At 42.8% G+C, this 22,228-nt stretch overlaps 2 protein-coding genes across 3 annotated transcripts in view; one reads left to right on the top strand and one right to left on the bottom strand.

Moving 5' to 3' along the window:
• The window catches only part of plcg2 (phospholipase C, gamma 2), a 45,534-nt gene extending 30,592 nt beyond the window's left edge, over positions 1-14,942 (top strand). The window contains exons 18-33 of the mRNA XM_031737970.2: positions 434-634; positions 1,038-1,160; positions 1,478-1,658; positions 2,727-2,795; positions 2,895-3,004; positions 4,992-5,088; positions 5,183-5,255; positions 5,499-5,671; positions 6,666-6,768; positions 9,249-9,452; positions 11,639-11,778; positions 11,981-12,089; positions 12,573-12,737; positions 13,539-13,627; positions 13,712-13,875; positions 14,279-14,942. Of these exons, the coding sequence (XP_031593830.1) occupies positions 434-634; positions 1,038-1,160; positions 1,478-1,658; positions 2,727-2,795; positions 2,895-3,004; positions 4,992-5,088; positions 5,183-5,255; positions 5,499-5,671; positions 6,666-6,768; positions 9,249-9,452; positions 11,639-11,778; positions 11,981-12,089; positions 12,573-12,737; positions 13,539-13,627; positions 13,712-13,875; positions 14,279-14,321 (2,044 nt within the window). The 3' untranslated portion in view covers positions 14,322-14,942. The remainder of the gene's footprint in view (positions 1-433; positions 635-1,037; positions 1,161-1,477; positions 1,659-2,726; positions 2,796-2,894; positions 3,005-4,991; positions 5,089-5,182; positions 5,256-5,498; positions 5,672-6,665; positions 6,769-9,248; positions 9,453-11,638; positions 11,779-11,980; positions 12,090-12,572; positions 12,738-13,538; positions 13,628-13,711; positions 13,876-14,278) is intronic.
• Positions 14,943-15,850: 908 nt separating this feature from the next.
• Positions 15,851-22,228, bottom strand: part of LOC116318841 (c-Maf inducing protein) — a 43,108-nt gene continuing 36,730 nt past the window's right edge. For both annotated transcript variants that reach the window (XM_031737994.2, XM_031737995.2), the window contains 5 exons: positions 21,909-21,956; positions 21,669-21,815; positions 21,460-21,565; positions 21,299-21,369; positions 15,851-19,948 (listed from right to left, as the gene is read on the bottom strand). In XM_031737994.2, the coding sequence (XP_031593854.1) occupies positions 19,895-19,948; positions 21,299-21,369; positions 21,460-21,565; positions 21,669-21,815; positions 21,909-21,956 (426 nt within the window). In that variant the 3' untranslated portion in view covers positions 15,851-19,894. The remainder of the gene's footprint in view (positions 19,949-21,298; positions 21,370-21,459; positions 21,566-21,668; positions 21,816-21,908; positions 21,957-22,228) is intronic.

Here is a 22,228-nt window from a genome sequence, read left to right as displayed (position 1 = left end):
TCCTCAATTTAAAGTTTAATGTAATGTGACATTAAAGTAAGGCACTGAAATCATCTGTGTGAAAGAAGCAGAAAACAGAAAACACAAAGGAGTGAAGTCATTCCTAGAAAATCATGAAGTAAACACAAACCAGACACTCAGTAATTTATTAAGGAAATAAGGTCACAGTAGAACAATGACGAAATAAAAACTGTAATCCAAACTTTACACTTTAGAACAGAAAACCCAAATTGAGGGCATCGGTTCAGCTCGGTGGGATGAGCCTGGACTTGAATACGACCCTGAATAGGTCAGCTGTAAATGCTTTGGTAGCTTCATGTTTCTGCTACAGTGGAGAAGAAAGCTTTGAATGAGTAGGTGTGTCCACATGTTTGAGCGGTGCTGCAGTGATGCAGATGTCATTATTTCTGTCATTTGTTTGCACGTGTTTCAGGCGAAGCGGGAGGGTGCAGCACTGTCGCATTCGCTCCGTCACAGAGGGCGGACACACCTCCTTCTACCTGACGCCAAACCTGCACTTTCCCAGCGTGTACGCCCTGATCCAGCACTACAGAGACAACCCGCTGCGCTGCCAGGACTTTGAGCTGCGCCTCACCGATGCCGTACCAAAACCCGACTCACATCTGCAAGAAGGGTTTGTCCCACAGTGCTAAAATGCATCACAGACATCAGAGGGTGCTGAATCATTTTGCAGTGTGATGAGAAATAACGACTTCTAAGCTTATAATAAAAAACCAAACCCTTGTTTGATGCAGGGCTCCACATCGATGTTCAGTTTTAGTTGTGTTACTGGAGCTAAGCTTTACATCTCACATTCAGTCCCACACACATATGCATAGCTTCGGTTTCTCACTTTCACACTTTCACACATGCACACCCACGGATGTATAGTAACTGCCCTCTCACTTCTTTCAGCCTTTTTTATAAGCAGAAGAAAAAAACCTCCTGTTTCTGACAAAGCCAAGCCATCATCTGATAAACAGACATGCCACATAAATGTTTAAGGGTGTAACCCTCCTTGTGTTTGTGTGGAGCAGGTGGTTCTACAGTAACCTGAGCAGAGGTCAGGCAGAGGATTACCTAATGAGGATTCCCAGAGATGGAGCTTTTCTCATCCGGCAGAGAGAAGGAGAACCAGACTCCTTTGCCATCACATTCAGGTACCCATACTAAAGGAAATTCAACAAATGCATCTCCACCGAAATGTGTCATTTCATACAGGTGAAATGACGTTGATGACGCCTCATTATGTGACTGTAATCTCAATAAAAACTTGCCTCTAATTCATACACTGATCCTCGGACATCATTAGTGACAAGGTTGGGCTAAAATGTGTGTTTTCCAACCTAAATCTGATGCTCAGGGTGACAGAGCCAAAACAACACTGCAGTCGGCCTATCGTGAAAGCACCGTGACCATCTGCATGACGTGTTTAGTATTGCAAACATAACTATTTGTTATCAACTCTCTCATTCAGAGGTGACGGTAAGGTGAAACACTGCCGCATCCAGAAGGAGGGCAACATGTATCTGCTGGGCACCACTACGGAGTTCGAGAGCCTCGTGGAGCTGGTCAACTACTTTAAGAAGAAGCCGCTGTATCGCAAGATTAAGCTACGCTACCCGGTCACGCCCGAGCTGGTCGACCGCTTCAGCACAGTGAGTTTCAAGAGTTTCTGCCACTGTTGCAATAAGTTTGTGGAAACTAGTGAATCATTTGCGCTTGAGAAACTGGTAATTATGGCAGCCCCAAGTGTTCAAACACACTAACAGCTAGAAAAATGTTGCAAAAGCCTACAAAACACAAGGAAACTCAATGTTTTTGGGAGACAATAACGCAACGGAACAGCTGCGGACGTGACAAGCTAAGAGTAAATGGCTATTAGCAAACATGTCTCTGCAGTATTGTATGAATTGTGTGATTAAAACACACATTACTTTGCATCTTTGTCTGCCTCACAACGCTGAAGAATCCTCCCCTTTCAGGCACGTCTCTGTGCAATCATTGTGTTTTGTACAGTTTCTTTTTGTTTCCCAGTTTAGTAAAATAGCCCCGCCCCCAGCACTTTATCACACTATGGCTCTTGTTCTGACACGTGCCATAGAAACTGAACATTTAACAGTATTCCCCATGAACCCACTTTTGTCTGGTCATTTCTTAATAACATTTAAATGAACAATAATGGATTACACAGCAGTGGGGAATACATTCCCTCACAGTAGATGTCTTTCTGAAAGTGCTGTAAATAAGTTTGAGGATGTAAATCGTCCACTTTTATCTTCTTTAATCCCACGTGCCTATACCGAACACTGCTCCCACAGAGGTCGATTATCTTGTTAATAGTGTTACATCCTCACTGTGTACGACTCTGGAGACTGTGCTTGCCCTCTCAGGGCCACCATAGAACTTTCTAAAAAAAAATACAAATAAAACGAGAGAAAAAAATCAGTATTTGATCACTTATTATATTTACTGCCATGCTCGTTCCAGAGTTCCTGCTCGTCTCTCTGACTGTAAATTCAGCAAAGTTTTGTGGCAAAGCCAGTAAATTCCTCAGTGTTCAAAATACATGGTGATCAGTCTGAGGCAGGTTTCTAATTTTAAACTCAGAACATTTACTGTAGTTACTGTAATTTCACTTTGCTCACTGTTTTAGCACCACTACAGAACATTTAAGGTCAGCGTCAGGTCATGATATCCTTCTAACAGTGTGCTGTGTTTCACAGGAGAAGAACTGTGCCTCTCTATATGACGTGAAGACGTATGTGGAGCCCAATGAGATCGAGCCCTCGCTGGTGTGTATGCAGTCAGATTTGGTCATTTGGTGTGTTGTCGAAATTTCTTTGATTATCGTTCCTTTAACCTTCTTGATTCTATGTGTTTGTCTCCTTTAGCCTAAAAATACTGTGAAGGCATTATACAGCTACCAGGCGAGGAGGCCAGATGAGCTGAGCTTTCAACAAGGAGCTTTGATACACAACGTGTCCAAAGAGGCTGATGGATGGTGAGTCCACACGCAAGTTTGTGTCTTTGCATGTACGTGGTGGGCGTGGCGATGGACTGATTTAGTGACACAGATGTGGAGAAAGCCCTCCGCCCTCCAAAATAAAATTGGACTTCAATTAGAAGTGACATGAAGTGGCTTTTTGTCTTTGCTGATGTATCTTAATGTAACAACTTTGTGTTGCTTTTTAGCTAGTTTGTGTCTTTCTTTGAGCATCTTGTTGTCTTCTTATTATTTCTGTCTCTTTTTTGTGCTTTTTTCTTGTTGTGTCTGTTTTAGATACCTTGTGTCTTATTGTAGCGCTTTTGGTCTATTTGTGGTAGTTGTGTTTTTTGTTGTGGATTTTTTCTTTTCTTTGGAGTTGTTTGGTGTATCTTTGCCTAGTCACTTTGTGTCTCTCTTACATATTCTGTTTCTTGTTGTTGTTTTGTGTTTCTTTGTGTGTGTGTGTGTGTGTGTGTGTGTGTGTGTGTGTGTGTGTGTGTGTGTGTGTGTGTGTGTGTGTGTGTGTGTGTGTGTGTGTGTGTGTGTGTGTGTGTGTGTGTGTGTGTGTGTGTGTGTGTGTGTGTGTGTGTAGTTTTTTGATTGAATTTACAAATGAAATGATTACAACAGTTACTTTAAACCCTCAGTAACCCTTACATAAACATGGCTAACTGCAAACACACAAAGGACAAACGGGACTTTTCACATTAACTTACACAGAAGTATCATTAAGTACAGCAACTTTATTATTTAGACTCTTTCTCTCCTACTGACCTCTCTAAACTAACTTTAATAATGAACGCTGTGTCTATTAGACTCCACGTCTTACCATTAGTGCTTTTAAATTTGATCAGTTTAACTTTATTAACAGGCAACATACAAACTGACTTTCAGGGTGGATGTAATTAAATAATTAGAAAGCCATTTCTTAGTGCAGCTGTCTTAGATAATTAGAGACCAATCTTTAAGTAACGATCTCCTTCTGCTGGCCTCTGGCAGTGGACTTGTCTGTGTGCTTCTATTGTTAGATCTGAGACCTCAGTGCAGCATTTGATGCTACTGACTGAGATGCTTTATTACACAGTGTAGAAGACGTCATCAAAATGTACTGTGCTGGTTTGAATCATGTTTAGCTGACAGATTCCAATGCGCTCATGAGTCTTCCTCACTCACAGAAGTTATCTGTCAGACATGAGCTACATGGACTGCTGTAATTCCCTTATTCTCATGTTGTTTTGAAAGTTGCCAAAAAAGCCTTTAGTTGCACCAAAATACTGACAGGGACTGAAAATAGAGCCCATATATTTTCTATATTGGCTTCTCTTCACTGGTTCCCTGTTAAATGCAGAATTTAAAATTCTTCTCCTGACAAAGGCTTAGAAGATCAGGGCTCATCATATCTTAAAGATCTCTTAGTACTTTATTGTCTTAACAGAGCACAATGCTCTCAGACTGCAGACTTACTTGTAGACTCAGGCTACTAGGGTACTTCCCATAGTGTGTTCTGTCTTTTCTCCATGCGCTCAATTTCCTTCAATGCACATATTAAACAAATATGTAGGACTGCTTTCTTCCACTTGCACGGTATCTCTAAAATTAGAAACATCCTGTCTCAGAGTGACGTAAAATCCTTCTCATCACATACAAGGTCTTAAATACTCAGGCCCCGTCTTATCTTAAAGACCTCATCGTACCGTATCACTCCATTAGAGCACTTTGCTCTCAGACCGCGGGCTTACTTGTGGTTCTGATCACCCTCAATCCTCCCTTTGCTGCACTGCACAGCGCTAGGCTGCTGGGGCTTCTCGTGAGTGTTTCTTGTTCAGTCTGCTGGAGGTTTCTTCCTGTTAAAAGGGAGTTTTTCCTTCCCACTGTCACCAAAGCGCTTGCTCATAGCTCTTTGCCTTACACATAAAGCACCTTGAGTGCGACTGTTGTTTTGAGTTGGTGCAATATAAATAAAACTAAATTGAACTGAAGTGACTCATTCTGCTCATTACAGGTGCAGAGGAGACCACGGTGGAAAGTTACAGTTATTCTTTCCTGCTAACTACGTGGAGCCAGTGTCCAGCAACACCGAGCATGTCACCAGAGTGCAGGTAAAGATTAGAAGTCAGGTCAGAGTTCAACTGTACTGTATCAGTGTGGAAAGTAACTGAAAACAACCTCTATTTGTGATGTCTGCTAAAACAGGAAATGGAAGATAACCCACTAGGTGAACTATGTCAGGGCGTCGTGGACATCTCCAAATGCAACATTCAAAACTGTGAGTACTCGTTAACTTGGTGTCTCACACAGTCACAATGGAAAAGCACAGTTAATATACATACACAGCAGCGTTGCCCAGTTTAGTCCTGAGCATTTTTCCTTGGATTTAACTCAGTTTGGACTAAATGTGTCGTTACTGCATTTGAGTTTGTATACACGTTGACTAAATCCTGATTCCTCAAAGGTTGCACAAAGTTTGGGAGTTAAACATCACTGGGCCTCTTTGTCTTCCTTTTTGTAGTGAAGAATGGTAAATACGGGAAGCCCCATGCAGTGACCTTGCAGGACAAGGATGAAGACAGTCTGCAGTTTGACTTGACTGCAGGTTCTCTGGAAGAGCTGTTTGAATGGTACAAGGTGGCATGGGACATTATTCAGAGAGCAGCGAACAAGCAGTACAGCAAGGAGCAAGAGGTGAGTGCAATATGCTTCTGTGGAAGCAGAGCCCGCATCATAAAACCCGTTGGGATGTGATTGCTGGAGGTTGCACCAAAACCACCAGCAACCACAGACTTTGGTCACTTGCTGATTGCCACAGTTGCCTGTAGATTGCATGGAAGACACCAACTTGTATGCAAACAGTTGGTAACTAACCACCAAGCGTTAGTGTAACTGGAAAAACTGCAGCACAAAACAGAACGTTTGCATCCAAAGTTCTGCCTTTAATGCTGAAACCAACCAATGCAAATCTTACTGGTGACTGCAGGAATCTGCCCGCCACCAAAGCAATCACAAGCAGGTCTTTGGTGCAGCAGTGTATGCAGCAATTTCACCTGGCAACAGCAGGTAACCTTCTGCAACCCATCCCTAGCAACCGGAGTGTCATCCAATGGTTTCTAGGCTTGTGTACATGTGACTTTAAACAGGATACAAAGTGACTACAAGTAAATACAAAGTTACTTTATAGAAATACAGAAAAAAGTGAAAAAAATATGAAACAACTACAACGACAAAAACTGGCTACAGTGAGACACACAATGCTCTGTTCAGTCAGTGGGGCTGGTTCTACTGGTGCTCTCTTCCTGTTAAAAGAGAGTTCTTCTTTCCCACCGTCACCAAGTGCTTGCTCACAGAGGATCATGTGGTAACTTATCTGATATTTTAGGGTCATTACCTCACAATGTAACGTAATTTGAGACAAATGTTGTTGTAATTTAAAAATATACAAAATTAATGTAAAACATAATAACTGAAGAAACTATAACTGCAAAGAAATGAAATACAAGCGCATCATTTATGTGAGCAGGACGGTTTTATATTGTCGGGAATCTGTTTTTGTTTAAGCTAGCACAGAGTTTGACCGAAGCAAAGTGCAAGATGCAAAACCACATAGGCGTCTATATTCAGAGGTGGTCTGTCCACATTACAGTGCAAACAGGAAATGACTTGTTTTTCTGTCCGATATCAGATGAAACAACAGGTGGAAGTGGAGAAGAAGGCAGAGGTTGCCAAGGAGATGTCGGAGGTGGTGGTCTACTGTCAGCCACGCAGCAAAGAGAAGGACCGCTTTGGTAAATACGTGTCAACTCACATGTGAAATGCAGACAGAAGCTTTTGCACGCTGCTTTAGAATGAAACCTTGCCTCACTTATTTAATCTGAGGTTAAGAATCTAAATCATTGGTGAATGCGGTGTTACCTTTGTGACTCCATGCCACAGTAAGATGAATTCAAGCTTTGTGTTTGAATCACTTTTCTCCAGATCTCCAGTTATAAAAGCAACATAGTTATTGTACAAAGTGTACAGCCTCCAGGCCTGAAAAATGAAACCACAAATTTAGATGAAAAGTGCCTTTATGAGTACTGCAATAGGCAATACTCATACCCAGCTTTGCAGGATTAAAAAAGCATGTTTAAAGCCTGGAATGACAAACATTTCCCTGTCTAGCTTGCAACAACATTTTCCTGATCGGTGCATTTATTGATAACTCATCTGTTTAATAAACGTCACTTTGATTGACTGGTGGGCCACACGGTGCTCATAACTGTAAAAGTGCCTGACCGCTGCTAATTCCAGTTACTGTGTTTGGTGTGCCGGGCCTGTTATGTAGGCCACAGTTGAAATGACATGTTTTGGGACAGAAGGAGGTGACCTTTACAGGGCCAACTGCCAAATTTAAATCAGGTATCGTTTTTACCTTTTATATATTTTGAAATGGTATCTCATTTCAGTGAATTGCAATGAATAAGCAGTCACCTTCTTCTTCATTTCTGACTTTTAGATGTTATTTTTTATGTTAGTTGGTGGCTAAACTTTCTTTACATCACACCATTTAAAAAATATAATTGCAGTCACAAAAGCTTTTAGATACTTTTGCTCAAGAGCTGGTCCTATCCTGAAATACATGTCCATGACTCCTGTAACTACACAGTTTCTAACATTGATTAAAATGAGTCCTTCTAGCCGAGGAATTATTTGAGCTGAGGAAACTCACCGTATTCAGCCACAAGTTGTTGAACAAACAGGATGTGACCAAAAGGAAAGATCTAAAGACAGACGGTTTCCTGTGATGCACTGTCTCAATCTGGAAATAGATGCTAAAACTACATTCGCACCACAATTGATTTCTGTAGGTTCAGAATAACTGGGTGACATTTCCAAATATCAGATCTGCAATAAACAAAATAAGCACCTGAAGTAAAAAAAACGTGGTTAAATCTGAACGCGTCTATAAACCTTTATTTAATGTCATTGTACCTAAAACACCTTGTACAACAAGCTTTTATGTTGCATTTATTTGATACTATTTAGGTTCATTTTTAAATGCTTTACTTTCAAAAAACAGAAAAAGACCTATTTGAAGTGGGCACAGTCACATGAAACAATGCCACACCATGGCCACTCATTGTTAGAGCCCCAAAACCCACAATGACTCATCTCGTTTGATGACCACCACTTATCATGTGGAGTGTGGTTACTGAAAAGAAAACAGTATGGTGTGCTGAAGTGAGCAGGATTTGTAACTGATGGACCAGCTTCTAAGTTCTGTGCTTGTTGTTCATTTTTGTTGAGCATGACATCCAGTTTGGATAAATTCAGTTAAATTTTATTCCTATGGAGCCAATCAACATCAATAGTGAGAGAAAAACCTTTAATGGATCATTAAAGTCAACCTAACAGTGAATTATAACACAGCAGCCTGAGACAGCTCTCTGGGCCCTCTTATTCAGCAGCATTGCACATCTAGAAATAATTGGTTTTTATGTGGCAGTGGAGACTGTGCAAACACAAAGAGTCACAAGTTTGCAGTGTTTGTCACTCTCTGATCGAAATTCACAGAACCAGCAGCAAAAGAAGATCAAAACTGTGCAATGTTTGATAAACATTGTCATGAATTCCCTCTTACTTTGGCAGTTTTGCTGCCACCATGATAAAATCACACTTCCTGCGCAGCACTTTCTCTCTCTGTGTACTTCAAGACCAGTTTACCATCTCAAATCTCTGTTTTCTGCATTATTCGCTTGCTTATCATGCAGAAATAACCTCCGACATGAAAGCCTAATTTTGCTGTTCAATACCGAAGAAATGTAAACTTTTACAAATGATGCCAAACTGCTCTTAGCTGTGTCTCTAATCAAACCTCTGTAACTTTGCTCTGCTTCACTTCAGCAGCATCAGGTACTGTTCATATGTTGATTCATGGTTTTCTTCTGTTTTTGATCTACTGCAGAACATTTTTAAGGTTATCAACTGTCAGCTTTGTTTTTATACAAAGATATAAAAATATGGATATGTGCTGATAAATGATCAGAATTATAATATTTCTGACTGTCTGAGTCAAAATGTGTGAGAGGATGGGGTTTAGATGCTGTTTAGATGTGCATCCTTTCACTGACTAGTCCCCAAACAACCATCCCTCTGGAATAAATCCTTCGTCCACCAGTTAATTTGTTTAGCTCGCTTTAACTAATTGTCAGCTCCCTCCCTTAGCAAGCAGCGAAGGTGAGGTGGCTGAACCACTGAACTTCTCCGCTCTCTCCTGTCTCTGCAGACAGTTACAGCTACAAGGAGGTCCGCTCCTTCGTGGAGAACAAGCTTCCAGGGAAGAGCCGCACCAAAGACTTCCTGCAGTACAACCGCAAAGCTCTGAGTCGTATCTACCCGAAAGGCCAGCGCGTCGAGTCCTCAAACTACGACCCTTACCCGATGTGGGCCCTCGGCTGTCACATGGTGGCTCTCAACTTCCAAACAGCAGGTACAGCAGTGCTCATTTATCAGGAGACAGTTCAAGGGCTTTTTATTTAATTTCTTATGACAAGAAAACATTCAAGAGAAGCAGAAAGTGCAAAAACACGCTAAAATATTTGTATATATGACAGAATATACATATAAAATTAGAATCAACCTCCGCCTGTAGGTTGAGCAACACGAGGATTGGCACATGAAAGGACATGAAAATGCAGAAATAAATAAGTCTGAGGAAATAAAAGGGAAATAATAGAGTATTTAACATCCTACTAACACAAGAAATCTTCTATTAGTAGTATCTGAATGCTTATTTCAGTATATTACTCCACTTATATGTTGTACTTTGGCTATGAATAGCTTTATAAACCCATATATTATGTGTTTAGAGACACTATGTCTTTGTCTTTTGAGCCTAGTTACAGTCATGGTAAAGAGAAAATACACTATCTATTAGTTAGTGAGGATTTAAGTGTCAGGACACAGTAAAAAATATATCTAGTCTTTAGCAGGTCTTACATTTGGGTTCATACGAGCTGAGATGAACAACAACACCTGACACTGTGTCATTATTTAGTTAACTAGGGCTAAGCCAACATGCAGAAGCAGTGTGTCCACCCCACGGTTCAGTAGCCTGTACAGTCTTTGTACTGTTCTCTGTGGGAGGTTAACAAACATGTTGGCCCACTCTTCTTTACGGCGTTGCTTCGGTTCGTTTATCCACAGCTCTCTCACAGTCTGTTCTCTAAAACCTAAAACAGAATTATGGATTTGATCAACTGGTCTCTGAATGCAATTGACACCCCTTTCTCAACGAGAAGTCTGGGCTCGGGTGAGCCTGACTGCTGAAGATATCTACCTATGCGGAACCATGGTAACAGGGTTCTGGCTGATCGGAGCTGGCTCGGCCCTGACTTACCGGAGAACTAAGGAAGCGGAACCGGCTGTTCAAACCCCCACAAGGCTGCCCGCTGGGATTGAAATGATGGGAAGAGGCGTGAGTTTCTCAAAATGGGCTCATTGAGTGCAGCACGGATAAGATCTTAGAAAGGCTTAGGGCTGCCGTGAATACTCAGAATAAGATCTCTGAGTGCAGACTGGATTACATCTCGAAAGGGCTCGCTCGGCATAACATCTCTGAGCGTAAGTATGGCGAAGCTCGCGGCTCTCCAACGGGAGATTGAGAGACCAGTGTTCGACTGTAGAACTGCTTGGAAATTCATATGAGCTGTTCGCACTAAAGTAAAAACCACCATCACTTCATGCGGATACCCCTTCGGCGCCAGCTGTGGTTGGAGGGCTGGAGCTGAACAACAACACCCTGATAACGACTGTGTTTAGACTGTTCTTCCCTTTCTATGCAAGGCCACCTGGGTTGGCTGGAAGACTGTTTACTTAGCCTGGCAGGGCGAAGGACACTGTCTCAGCTGAACTCTGGACACACACACACACACACACGCACACAGACATATATACACATGCAGACATACACTCATCCCCCCTCCCCCTCCAAACGCCTTCGACGCTTATTCCCTTCCGATGCTGACGGTGGATCATGGAGACCAGCGCATAGGCTGCAGGCCCGGATGTACTGTCTACACTGGCTGTCTCTCACCCTTTACCCACCCCTGTTGCTTGTCATGTGTTTTTTGGTGTATTAAGAGTTTTTTTTTTCATGTGCTATGTGCAGAGGTGTTTTTTTTCTGTTCTCAAACTGATCTCCCTGTTGGAGCTCAGTCTGGGGGGAGTTATTTTTTTTCTCCTTATCTTTCCTCATGTGGTGCTTTTTCCATTGTTATACCTCTCTGACCTGTCTTCCCCATGTGATGTTTTTGTGTAATGTATGTATGGTCGGAGGGCAAGATGGCGCCGCCATTGCGTGCAATAGGTCGGCAATAGGAAATTTCCCCTTGTGGGACTAATAAAGGTATATCAAATCAAATCAAATCAAAAGCTCCGTGAAGGCTCCACCACAGCATCTCAGTCGGGCTGTGGGACTGATGGTCTCACATCTGACTCCAGAATACATGAAAGGAGTTCATGGTGGAGTCAAAGTTTTTCACACGTTACTTCAGCATCTTGTCTTAGTCTTTGTTCAGTAAATAATGTCACAGTGCAACGTGTCACGTGTTGGGATTCATTTAAAGTTACATTTACCTCATTTTAAGACCTGCTAATGCTAATGTGTCCACCCAGATAAATACATGCAGCTGAACAACGCCCTCTTCAGTCTGAACGGACAAACGGGCTACGTGCTGCAGCCGGAGTTCATGCGCATGGATAGCTACGACCCTCATCAGGAGAAGAAGGAAGTCAAATACAAAATTGTGGTCAAGGTATGCCCTACACACACACACACACACACACACACACACACACACACACACACACACACACACACACACACACACACACACACACGCTCTCTGTGCCTCTGTCATTATTATCAGTCGCGTTCAGGGTCAACTTAAGTACAAAAATGCACTTTGGGCTCGGTGGTGTGCAGCGAATAAGAGCAGCTGTGTTCACCCCGTTCAGGTGATTGCTGCCAGACACCTTCCGAAGCCAGGCCGCAGCATCGCCAGTCCATTCGTGGAGATCGAGCTGTGCGGGCACACAGAGGAGAAGTACAAGACCATCGTCTATCGTAAGGAGATGCAAAGTTTCTATTTTCCTCTATTTCATCTAGTTTATTTCATTTTTGATACATCTATTAAAAATGTAGCTTTTGTTCGTTGTTTCGGCGCATTCAGCAGGAATTAGAGATTTGAAAGAAGATCTATGGTAAAATTTTAATAAGACTGTGTTTGTTGTGTATCTATGTCAACAATGAGATGTGCCTCGTCTTTGTGGGGCTTTGGATCTCACAGTGGAAAAATTCGGGGACGTGGGGGGCTGGAGCCTATCCCACCTCTCACAGGGCAAAAGGCGGGACGACCCGGGAGAGCTTGTCTGCCACAAAATATAATAATAATGCAAAACCTTGAAATAATCAGAGCTCGAGCACCTTCAGCCTTAGCTGCAGCTCTGCGGGAACTTTTACTCTTTTCAGCTTGAGCCTCTGGGGACTTTTGACTTAACGGGGATAAATCTCACAGGTTAAATCTTTGCGCGTTTCTGCCCCCTGCAGGTGACAATGGTCTGAACCCAGTGTGGAAAGGCTCAGAGCGCGTAGTCTTGAGTGTGTATGAGCCTGAACTCACCTTCCTGCGCTTCGTCGTCAACGAGGAGGACATGTTCTCAGACCCCAACTTTCTGGCGCAGGCCACGTTTCCTGTGAAAGGCCTCCGCTCAGGTGGGAATTCATACACGCAGCTTCTGTTACCGTCATTCTCAACTAGTGCTCGTTATCATTATTACATGAACTAAATGTTACTTAGAAGCAAGATTTAATACACACTGAGAATACTTTCACCTGAGAACTATATCATGTGGACCTCAAGTTAATTTCCATGTTCACCAGTTTTCTCACAGGTGTACTTTCTGTATCTGTGTTAACTTTCTTGTATGGGGCTCTTTTTTTAATAAGAGGAGACACTCCACTTCTCAAATTAGAAATAATGAATCTGATAAGAGGTGAAACAATTCTGAATTATTTGATATATAAGTAATATTAGACAGTGGCTAGCTCATGTCTCTGGTCAAAAACTTTAGTGTAAACTTTTAGATTCTCTGTAATCAGGGAATTTCCGCTCTGAGTATGACGTAGCTTTAATATCTAATTTTAGCGGACTTTAGTATTTTGAAATTCCACAAAAGACTGACACCGCACACTGAAGTGACCTCATTTGGAAATTAGTTTGTGACTCATTTTATTGCATTTTGAGTTTAGAGGGAACACAACTCATACAGTCACGTCGAAAACAACGTTTTGTTGTATTTCTGTAAAAACAAAACTAGGTCCATCATTACTGCTTAAGACTGTAAAATAAAAACTGGATTTATAAAAGAAAGATTATTTAAATTAAAATGTTATTTTTAAATGTGATTTTAAAAATCCAACACAACATGATGCCATGAATGAATCAAATTATAACAAAAATCAAGGCAATCTGAAAAAATGAAGTCAATGAAATGTTTCGGTTTGCTTCCACAGGTTACCGCTCTGTCCCTCTAAAGAACGGCTACAGTGAAGACTTGGAGCTAGCTTCTCTTCTGGTCTACATCAGTGTGCAGCAGGCCGGGGTGAGTAACGCACACGGAGCGCATCGACGTTTATGTCACTGTGGCGGGATTTCTGTGATCTCCTGACTCGCACGTATCATTCAGAAAGCGGAGGAGGAGCTGTACTCGTCTTCCAGCCAGCTGAAGAAGAAGCAGGCAGAGCTGAGCGAACCCTTCCTGTACGACACACACAGCAACCTTCAGCGATCCTCCCTGGCCCAGCCCACCAACAACCTCATGAGGAAGGGCAGCACTGGTGAAAATCCAAGGTAAGTCTGAAAAGTGCAGGAATACTCTAGCAGCGACAGTCTAGTCAGTTGTCTTTGGGTCTTTTGCCAAGCTTAGTGATATTTTGGTTGATTTTGCTGCTGCTAACATCCCGCCTATCTATCAGACTTATTTCATTGCCGTCAGCGGATGGTCTGCTTCACTTCAGTTGAGGTCCTTAGACTGCCACAGCTTCCAAATTTAAGTGGCGAGCTTGGAATCAACTCCAGAGTTTATACTCACTTCACCAATTAGGAAATTCCATCCATAAAACAGCTTTTTGGTGGATTATCTAATTTGTGTTTCATGGTGCATACTGTAATATGTACATATACTGTAATATATGACAGCTAATTTGTGATACTTGTTACTCTCTGCTCTCAATCTGTCCATCTTTGTCTGCAGGTCAAGGGAAAAGAAGATAAACAACAGTAAATTTTACTCCTGAGGACTCATTTGTCTAACCTGTGTGAGCAGCAGGCTTTAAATCTACTATCAATGTTTGCTATGGGAGCTGTGATCTGGAAGATCTTTTTTTTCCCCATCTTTCCACCAAAGATGGCGACATTCCAGTAGCCCGAATGGTTTTCTATTTATTTAGGATTGAAAAAAATTGTTTGTAATGTTTTGGAGTTTTTGAAATATGGAATTGCTGGAGGAAATGTAAGAGGCCATTACAACGGTCCGAGACGCCAGCGTTGTGCTTGATATGTTTGCATTCAGTCTGTTATCAAACTGCATCATGTTACACTGATGGTATTTATTTTTAATTAAAGAGCTGAGTCTAAAATAATGAAGGTTTCACTGCAGTGGCTGTTCTGCTGTCAGGGAGCTTGTGTTTAATTCATTTTAGTCCTCTTGAATGTGTTGTTGTGTTTTTGCTGTGCAGTTTCACCAGTGTGACGTTTTTCTTCACAATGTTTGTTTGATGTGGAAATCCGATCTGTAATCTCATGCAGTGAGTGTTTCCTCTATTTAATATGAAGGCAGATTGTGGTTATAGCTTTCCCATAATTCCTCTGTGACTTCCTCATGAATTGAGTCAATAAAGTATGCTTGGTGAACGATATTCTTTATCTGTATTTATTGCATTGTTTTCTGCTCCACTGCATTTTAAAGTAGGCTGCAGGGACAGCAGTAGGCCAAACGCTCGAAGTGAGGAGAAAGACGAGAGGAGCGTAGAGCGACCTCGAACAAATAAAGAGCAAGGCCTCCATCAGACACTGGGGAAATAATTACCTGTAAGTTTGCTCACTTACAATTTTTAACAAAACATATTCCATAAAGATTGTAATATCCAGAGGAGCTGGAGATCCACAGGCTAAAGTACAGTATGGAGCAATATGGAAGTAATGAGCCAACCCTGGTAGATGAGAGCAGTGCAGCTAACAGATGCATCTACTGAGCATGAAGAGTGTGGCTGGACTCGAGGTAGAGAATGAGTCCCCAGCTCATCCCAACACAGGAGATGTTTGCAACACTGCCCTGTGCTCCATCTCCACTATTAGCATCACTGAAACCACTACTGTCACTTGGATATAAGATCAAGGATGCAAGCAGAGGAAGACAAAGGCTGGAAAGATGTTGATGCAAGTTGCAGAAGGGTGTCAAAATGAGGTACAGCAAACTGTCGATAACCGAGGCTCTAGATGCTACCAAACAAAGACGCGCAGCTCTGAGAAGAAGGCTGAAGAGAAGAATAAATGGCCTTCTGGCAAAAACATGTATTAATGTGCCATCCTGGAGGAGCTGGACTACCTGTGCAGCCTCTGTGGGGTCCAGGTATCGCCTCATGCTAGCAGCAGTGACTCTGACTCCAGCTGAATGAGAAGAAACTGTCCAAAAAGATGAGGGAAACGTGTCTTCCACCTGCAAAACCCTTTGTGTTTCTTCTGTTTTCTCACTGTCAGCCCAAGCTTCATGTCTTCCCCCATTACACTGATATAATAACACGAAAGAAAAAAAAGACACACGCGGTTGATAACATATTCACAGACAATTTATTTTTGATTGAAATTATTTCACATCATAGTTGTTATTTTCCTGTTGAAGATCTTTTGTATTTTTATTACAACAGCCACAGAGCAGCAGCAGCAGCAATAATAATAATAACCCAGCAGGAGAAGCAGATCAATGCGACCGAAAGACTGAAAAAGAGAGAGAAACATGATGGGCGCCCCTTTTCCAGCTGCCAACAAAATGATTTTACTACAAGGAATGGGAAATAAAGTTGAAGTAGTTGCATTTTTTTTCAGTCTGTCAGATTTGTCTGACCCTGTTCCTTCCATAACAATGGTTAAGACTCGAGCACAGCTGTACATGACGCAGATGTGGTAGAAACTTTACAAAAAAATGTTGTTTTTTTTATTAAAAAAGGTGACAGATGAACGGGGAGGAAAGCGCAGTGAGCTCCACAGGAAATAGAGGGCATGGCCGAACAGGAGAGACGGTACTTTTCAACCAGCACATGTTCTATAGTAACACTTTAAAAAAGAAAGAAAAACATAATAATAATCTCAACATGCTGGACCCCAGGCTCACAGTTTGGACAAGTCAACGTGGCCTGAAACAGCCCACTCTGGGAAATGGGCTCATCTGCTTTCATGCCAAGTTTGATGAATTACCTCTGGGATTAAGGGTGAAGCTACAGCCAGGGGCTCGTTACCTTAAGCCAGTTTTCCCTACTATTACAGTCTCTGGAGGAAAAAGATCCTGTGCTGCACTGAAGCTCAGTGTTGTGTTTCAGGTTGCTTGTAGCCTAAAAGCTGCTAAGCTGTAATCACAATCGGGAGACCACCGGGTGTTTGTTTTTCTGCTATATCTTATTTTAATAGCATTAGTCGCACACCCTGTAACAACCCCATAAAGGCCACGAGCACAGTGGTCTGGCAACAAGGATGTTTAAATTAATAGCGTTGCTGGAGTTTTGATCCATTTAGACTTCTTCCCCCGTCCTTTGTGTGCCTTGGAAGCAGTGCGAGAAAACCCTGCTAGTCTGTTTTAGCTCCTCCCTCCTCCATCATGACATCATAAAGACCCTAGACCAGAAAAAAGAAACTTTCTGAAACTGAGTGTTTAGATCAGGCTCGAGCTCGTGGATTACTCGCACATACCTCATTATCTGAAACTCTGGTATTGTATTGGAAGGACTATTTTACCTTTCGATAAAGTCAAGGTAGTCTTTTCTCCTGATACCCTGAGCTAACCAGCCGATGGCTGTGGCTTCACATCAACCAGATAAACGGGATACTGGTATCAGGACTCTTCAGGTCACTCTTAAAATAGAGTCAAACCGTTCATACTTCAATCGGGGATAAAAACAACTACAGTAAAATCAGACTGAATCATCGGTTCGCTGATGTGTGGAACCACCAACTTTATTTAATATGATCACAGTCAGCGTGATCCACATACGATACGATTCGTGATATAAAAATGGCCATCGTTTAAATGATTAAATCTCGGCTTCAGTCCAAAAGCGCCAAGTGTCATTGGCTGTTTTAGAAAATCAACATGAATAAAGCTTTAACCGCCTCAAACAGCAGGCTCATGGGTAGATCCTGGCTACGACCAATCACAAAACAGCCGGATGGGATCTCTCCATTTCAGTCCTTAACCTGGTGAGATAGTGATCAAACCCTTTATGGTATTTTTACAAAACAAAATTACAAAAAAACGAAAAAACATATCCGATGACGCGGCAACATTTACGTGCAAAAAACCTTAAACAACAAAAACACAGGAAACAAATGTTTGATTAAAGTGATCGAATGAGAGAAACATAAAATATAACACGCATTGAAAACATTTTTTTTAGATTACAGAGCACTTTGTGTGAAAAGAAGAAAAACAACAAAAACAACCACACACGTTAAGATGAAGGCAACAGCCTGCCGAAGAAAAGGAGGCTGAGAGAAATACAGAAACGAGATGAAGAAGGGCGAGGATTCAAAAATGGTTCAAAGAGAGAAAGGTAGAAGACGACTATATACACTCATATGTACATCATACAGGATATGAAAAAAAAAAGAGCACGATGTCCTAAAGCTAGACCCGAAGATGGCCGTACACAAACCGCACCTACAGGCCAAACAGAAAACTGTCATGGCACCCAATAAATAGGAAACATAGCGCTTCGTAGCGGACGGCGTCCTGTCCTCTGATTCAACAAGCATCTGGAGCGTTCCCCAGGTCGACACGAATAAATAAAATGGATGGATGCAGTTGCGCTTGCCTTGAGTTTCCAAGACAAATCCGCCCAAACCACGCGCACACAGGGAGGAGAGTAGATTCTGACAGACTTGCAGTGTGTCAGGGCAGTTACCACATCGTATGAAACGCTGCCACAACAAACAGGCAACACTTTAAGGGAATGTACACGGGCAAATAGAAGGTGCCCCACCCTCCCCGATTATGATCGTCCCTTATTATGATCGAATATGTACAAGAATTTTGTCCCATCCTCTGATAAGAATTAGCCTAAAAATGTCATCCACGTGATATGGCGTAATATAAATACAGCAGAGTGATTCAAAACAGGTCGTGGGACAGGTAAAAAGACACAACAAGTGACTCATCCGCTAGAGGCACTGCGACTCCTCCGCTCGGACCTCAGAAAAGGGGGTCGGAGAGGCAAACGCTGTCAGGGGGCAACACCACGCTCACGTTTGCCTCAAAACAACAAAGCAGAGTAAAGATGTTTGGCGAGTTCTTTGCTTCAAAAGCGTCCCAAAGCACCTGCACGGTGGGGACCAAAAACGACAGCAAAGGGGGATATGAAAATATACAACTCTCAGCTGGTGATGGGTCTGGTTTAAACAGGTCCGATTTCAGAAGTCCACTCTGAAGTTTTCCACCGCGGCTTTGGTACACGGGCGTCCGTGTGCGGCGGCGCTCTGCGAGGGCTTCTTGGATAATGCGATGCAAAAAAAACAAAAAGCTGTGTACTTTGATGCCTCCCAACGAAATCCAGGAAAGACAATGTGTCAGAGGTTTTAAAGACAACTTATAAATATCAGGCAGTCCCAGACCACCCAGCTACTGCTACACAACTGTCCTATTAAATAGAAACGGGAGAGCCTCAGCACGCACGCTGAAGGAATTTAAAAAGGACCAAATATTGCCATCACCCTTGACATTCCTGCAGAGCTCCCAAAATATCATCGTTGGGGAGGTGATGGGGAGGGAGGTGGGCATCTCCTTATGTTTTATATAGAAAGACACAATATATGAAAGCACAGATGTCTGGAAAAATATGTTAATTCAAGTTGATAAAAACCTTTTTTGTTTTCTTTTTCTCCTTTGCGCGAGTTGTACATGAGGAGTAGGCACAGTCTTCTTTTCTCTGAGGTAGCACCTCATTTTCCCAGTGAAAGAGTGGAAAAGGCCGGAATCTGATCCTGAAAACTGACAGCAAAGAGAGAGCGAGGACTCGATAACAGTTGACCGTGTCCGTCGGGAGAGCTACATTGTGGATCGGATTACAGACGAACTGGAAGGCGAGCTGCTGCATCCAGCCTTCGCTCCATGAGGGCCAAAAGCCAGTGAGAGGCTCCGAGGGGGCGGAGCCTTCCTCGATTTGGGATTTCATTATGAGGTGCACACACAGAGGTTTGAGAGGGAAAAAAAGAGTGATTATGAAAACTGAGAGACTACGTATGAAACGACGGGGCAAAGGGTAAGGACAGAGACAGCAGGGTTCCGGTATTTCAGTACATCGGGTCCTCTCGTTCTCTGATGTTGTTTGTAAAAAAACAAAAACAACAACAAGGGCCTTCGAGGTAAGAGGAGCGATGAGTTTCACAAAGTTCGTTCCCGGTGACGGGGTCGGTGATGAAACTGGTGAAGGCTCCTCCTCATACGCAAGTGTCTAATCAGACGGGGTGATCCTCAGGCCGGGTGATGTTAGGGTTCCTGGTGTAATGATGGCGTCGATGTAATGTGTGTGTGAGTTTGTGTGCAGTGTGTGATCGTGCTTGTGTGTGTCTCGGCATGTAAAGGGGTTGACGAAAGCTTGGCCGATCACCATGCTTCAGTGTACCGAACATCAACATCCTTCAGGTTAGGCAGTTTGGCCTGGAGAGGAACACAAACAATATACACTTCAGTTGAGATCGGTTTTATTTAAACAGCAACAAATTCTAACAGGAGCTTTAAATTGTAAGACAAAGACCCAATAATACAGAAAAAAACCCAACAATCAAACGACCCCCCTATGAGCAAGCACTTTGGCGACAATGGGAAGGAAAAACTCCCTTTTAACAGGAAGAAACCTCCGGCAGGACCAGGCTCAGCGAGGGTTAACTGTGCTTAAAAATTCAGTGGATGGTATAAAATACCTTCAAACCCCCCCCCCCCCCCCCAAACCTAACCTAACCTAACCAAACCACCCAACAACTGATGGAGATGCACTGATGTGTTGCATGAAAAACACCAGCAGAGGGCAGTCTTTACTGGCGATAAGTGCAGCTGAGCTCAGAGAGCTGTGAAACACGGAAACAGAAAGTAGTACACCAACTATTTTAACAACTACTGTTTGTCAATATTTTAGGGTTAGTCCCGGTGATAAAGGTGAGCCAGCAACATCGATAAAGCTGTGTTTAAGCTCCTTAGCATGCACAACAACGCAAGCCCAGACATGTCTGAGAGCGAGAGCCACGTGCACCTAAACACTGAGCTACCTAAACACCCTCCAACGCATCACAATCGCTGGCTAACTATGCAAGAAAACTGTCCCCACTAAAGGTGAAAACAACTCGTTTCACCACTGGTGACAAAAACACACTGCTGAGTACAGCCAGGCTATGAAGGCACACAAGGAGGAGATGCTAGCAGCTGGTGATGTGCTGCCTAAAAGTAAACAAATGACCCCACCGAGCATTGTTAGAGTGCTCGCTAGCTGCACTCCATGTGAGAGGAAGAATAAACAGTGGATGGAAATTTCTGGTGCAGTTACATAGTGGAAAAGCAGAGCTTTAAGCAGCTGGTTAAAGAGCTCAGACAAGACACAAATGTAGAAAATATTCCTCAGATTCAGTTTTATTATGTGACAACACTGCCTCGACTGCCTCGAGGGATTGTGCAGCTTAATGTTAAATGATCAAATTGATTTTAGCTGTCAGTAAATAGTGTAATGGTACAAAGAAAAGATATACAGCTAACATTGGCTCTGCACAGTTTTAGCCATCATGGGGTCAGGTGTTGGTGGCTTTGTCAAAACCATTTATTTTCACTGTATTAATACAAAAATATATATGTACACTATGGTATATCAGTCCATTCAAAATTAATCTGTGTAGACATCAGATATAAGACCTCTCTTCAAAGCAATAAAGATCCCGAGGCATGCTTTTTTCCATTTATTTAGCATTAGGTGCCACACAGAAACAGAACAGCAGGGGAACCCTTTAAGACTGACTGAATTACCTTGAGGTCCTCGTATGTGTCAGCTGTGAGCTTGGTGCTGTTCATGTTCAGGCTGCACAGACTCTTCATGGCTGAAACAGGCAGACATTTGCAGTTAGAGTTGACACACACACACACTATCAAGGACATTCACTGTGTCTTAAAAACGCAAGATGTCTTACAACTGAGCGCCAGAAGACCAGCATCAGTGACGGGAGTCTCACACAGGTTCAGAACCTGAAGGCAGGCCAGATGCTCGGATAACAACCTCAGTCCTGCATCCCCAAACTGAAGCGTGGAACAAAGCAAGGAAAGGGCAGCTGTTAGGCATCTGTAGGCTCATTGACAGTCATGATTTCCTTGTGCAGCTGTTTGTGTTGGGCCCGTTTACCTGTGTGGACCAGAGGTTGAGCTGTTTGAGTGAAGGCAGCTTGATAAGCTGCTCAGCACAGGCACTGGTGACATTGGTGAAAGCCAGGCTCAGGTTCTCCAAGTTCCCAAAAGAACCTGAACTGAGCAGGCGGGCCAGGTCCGCATCCTAGAGAGGTGATGACAGGTTATTGTAAGAGTCAAATCAAGAGTTTTGCTTCCTTTCCACGACAGTGTGTCTGTGTCAGCAGTGTGGTCTCACCGTGGACTTGGAGGGCAGAGTCAGCCGGGTAGGGCCTCCTTTTCTTTGCTGAGGAGAAAATAGAAAGAAAGATGGCGTCTGAGCTTGAGGCCTTGCAGGAATCTTTTCTAACAGTAGATGGCAGGTGTGAGCAGCTGCAGGCGTTTCCCACTGAGGCATGTCTCATATCACCTCATGTTTAATTTCAATAATAAGATGCTTTAAAAATGCTTCACGTCCTGCTTCAGTTAGAACCAGTAATAAAAACTTATTTTCCTACATAACATACATGTGGTGTTTCTGGGGCAAGATTTTGGCCTGCACAGACATGAAGTAAAGAC

The sequence above is a fragment of the Oreochromis aureus genome, linkage group 7 (genome assembly GCF_013358895.1).
Source record: "Oreochromis aureus strain Israel breed Guangdong linkage group 7, ZZ_aureus, whole genome shotgun sequence".
Classification (NCBI taxonomy): Eukaryota; Metazoa; Chordata; class Actinopteri; order Cichliformes; family Cichlidae; genus Oreochromis; species Oreochromis aureus.
This window is presented reverse-complemented; position numbering and strand designations above follow the sequence as displayed.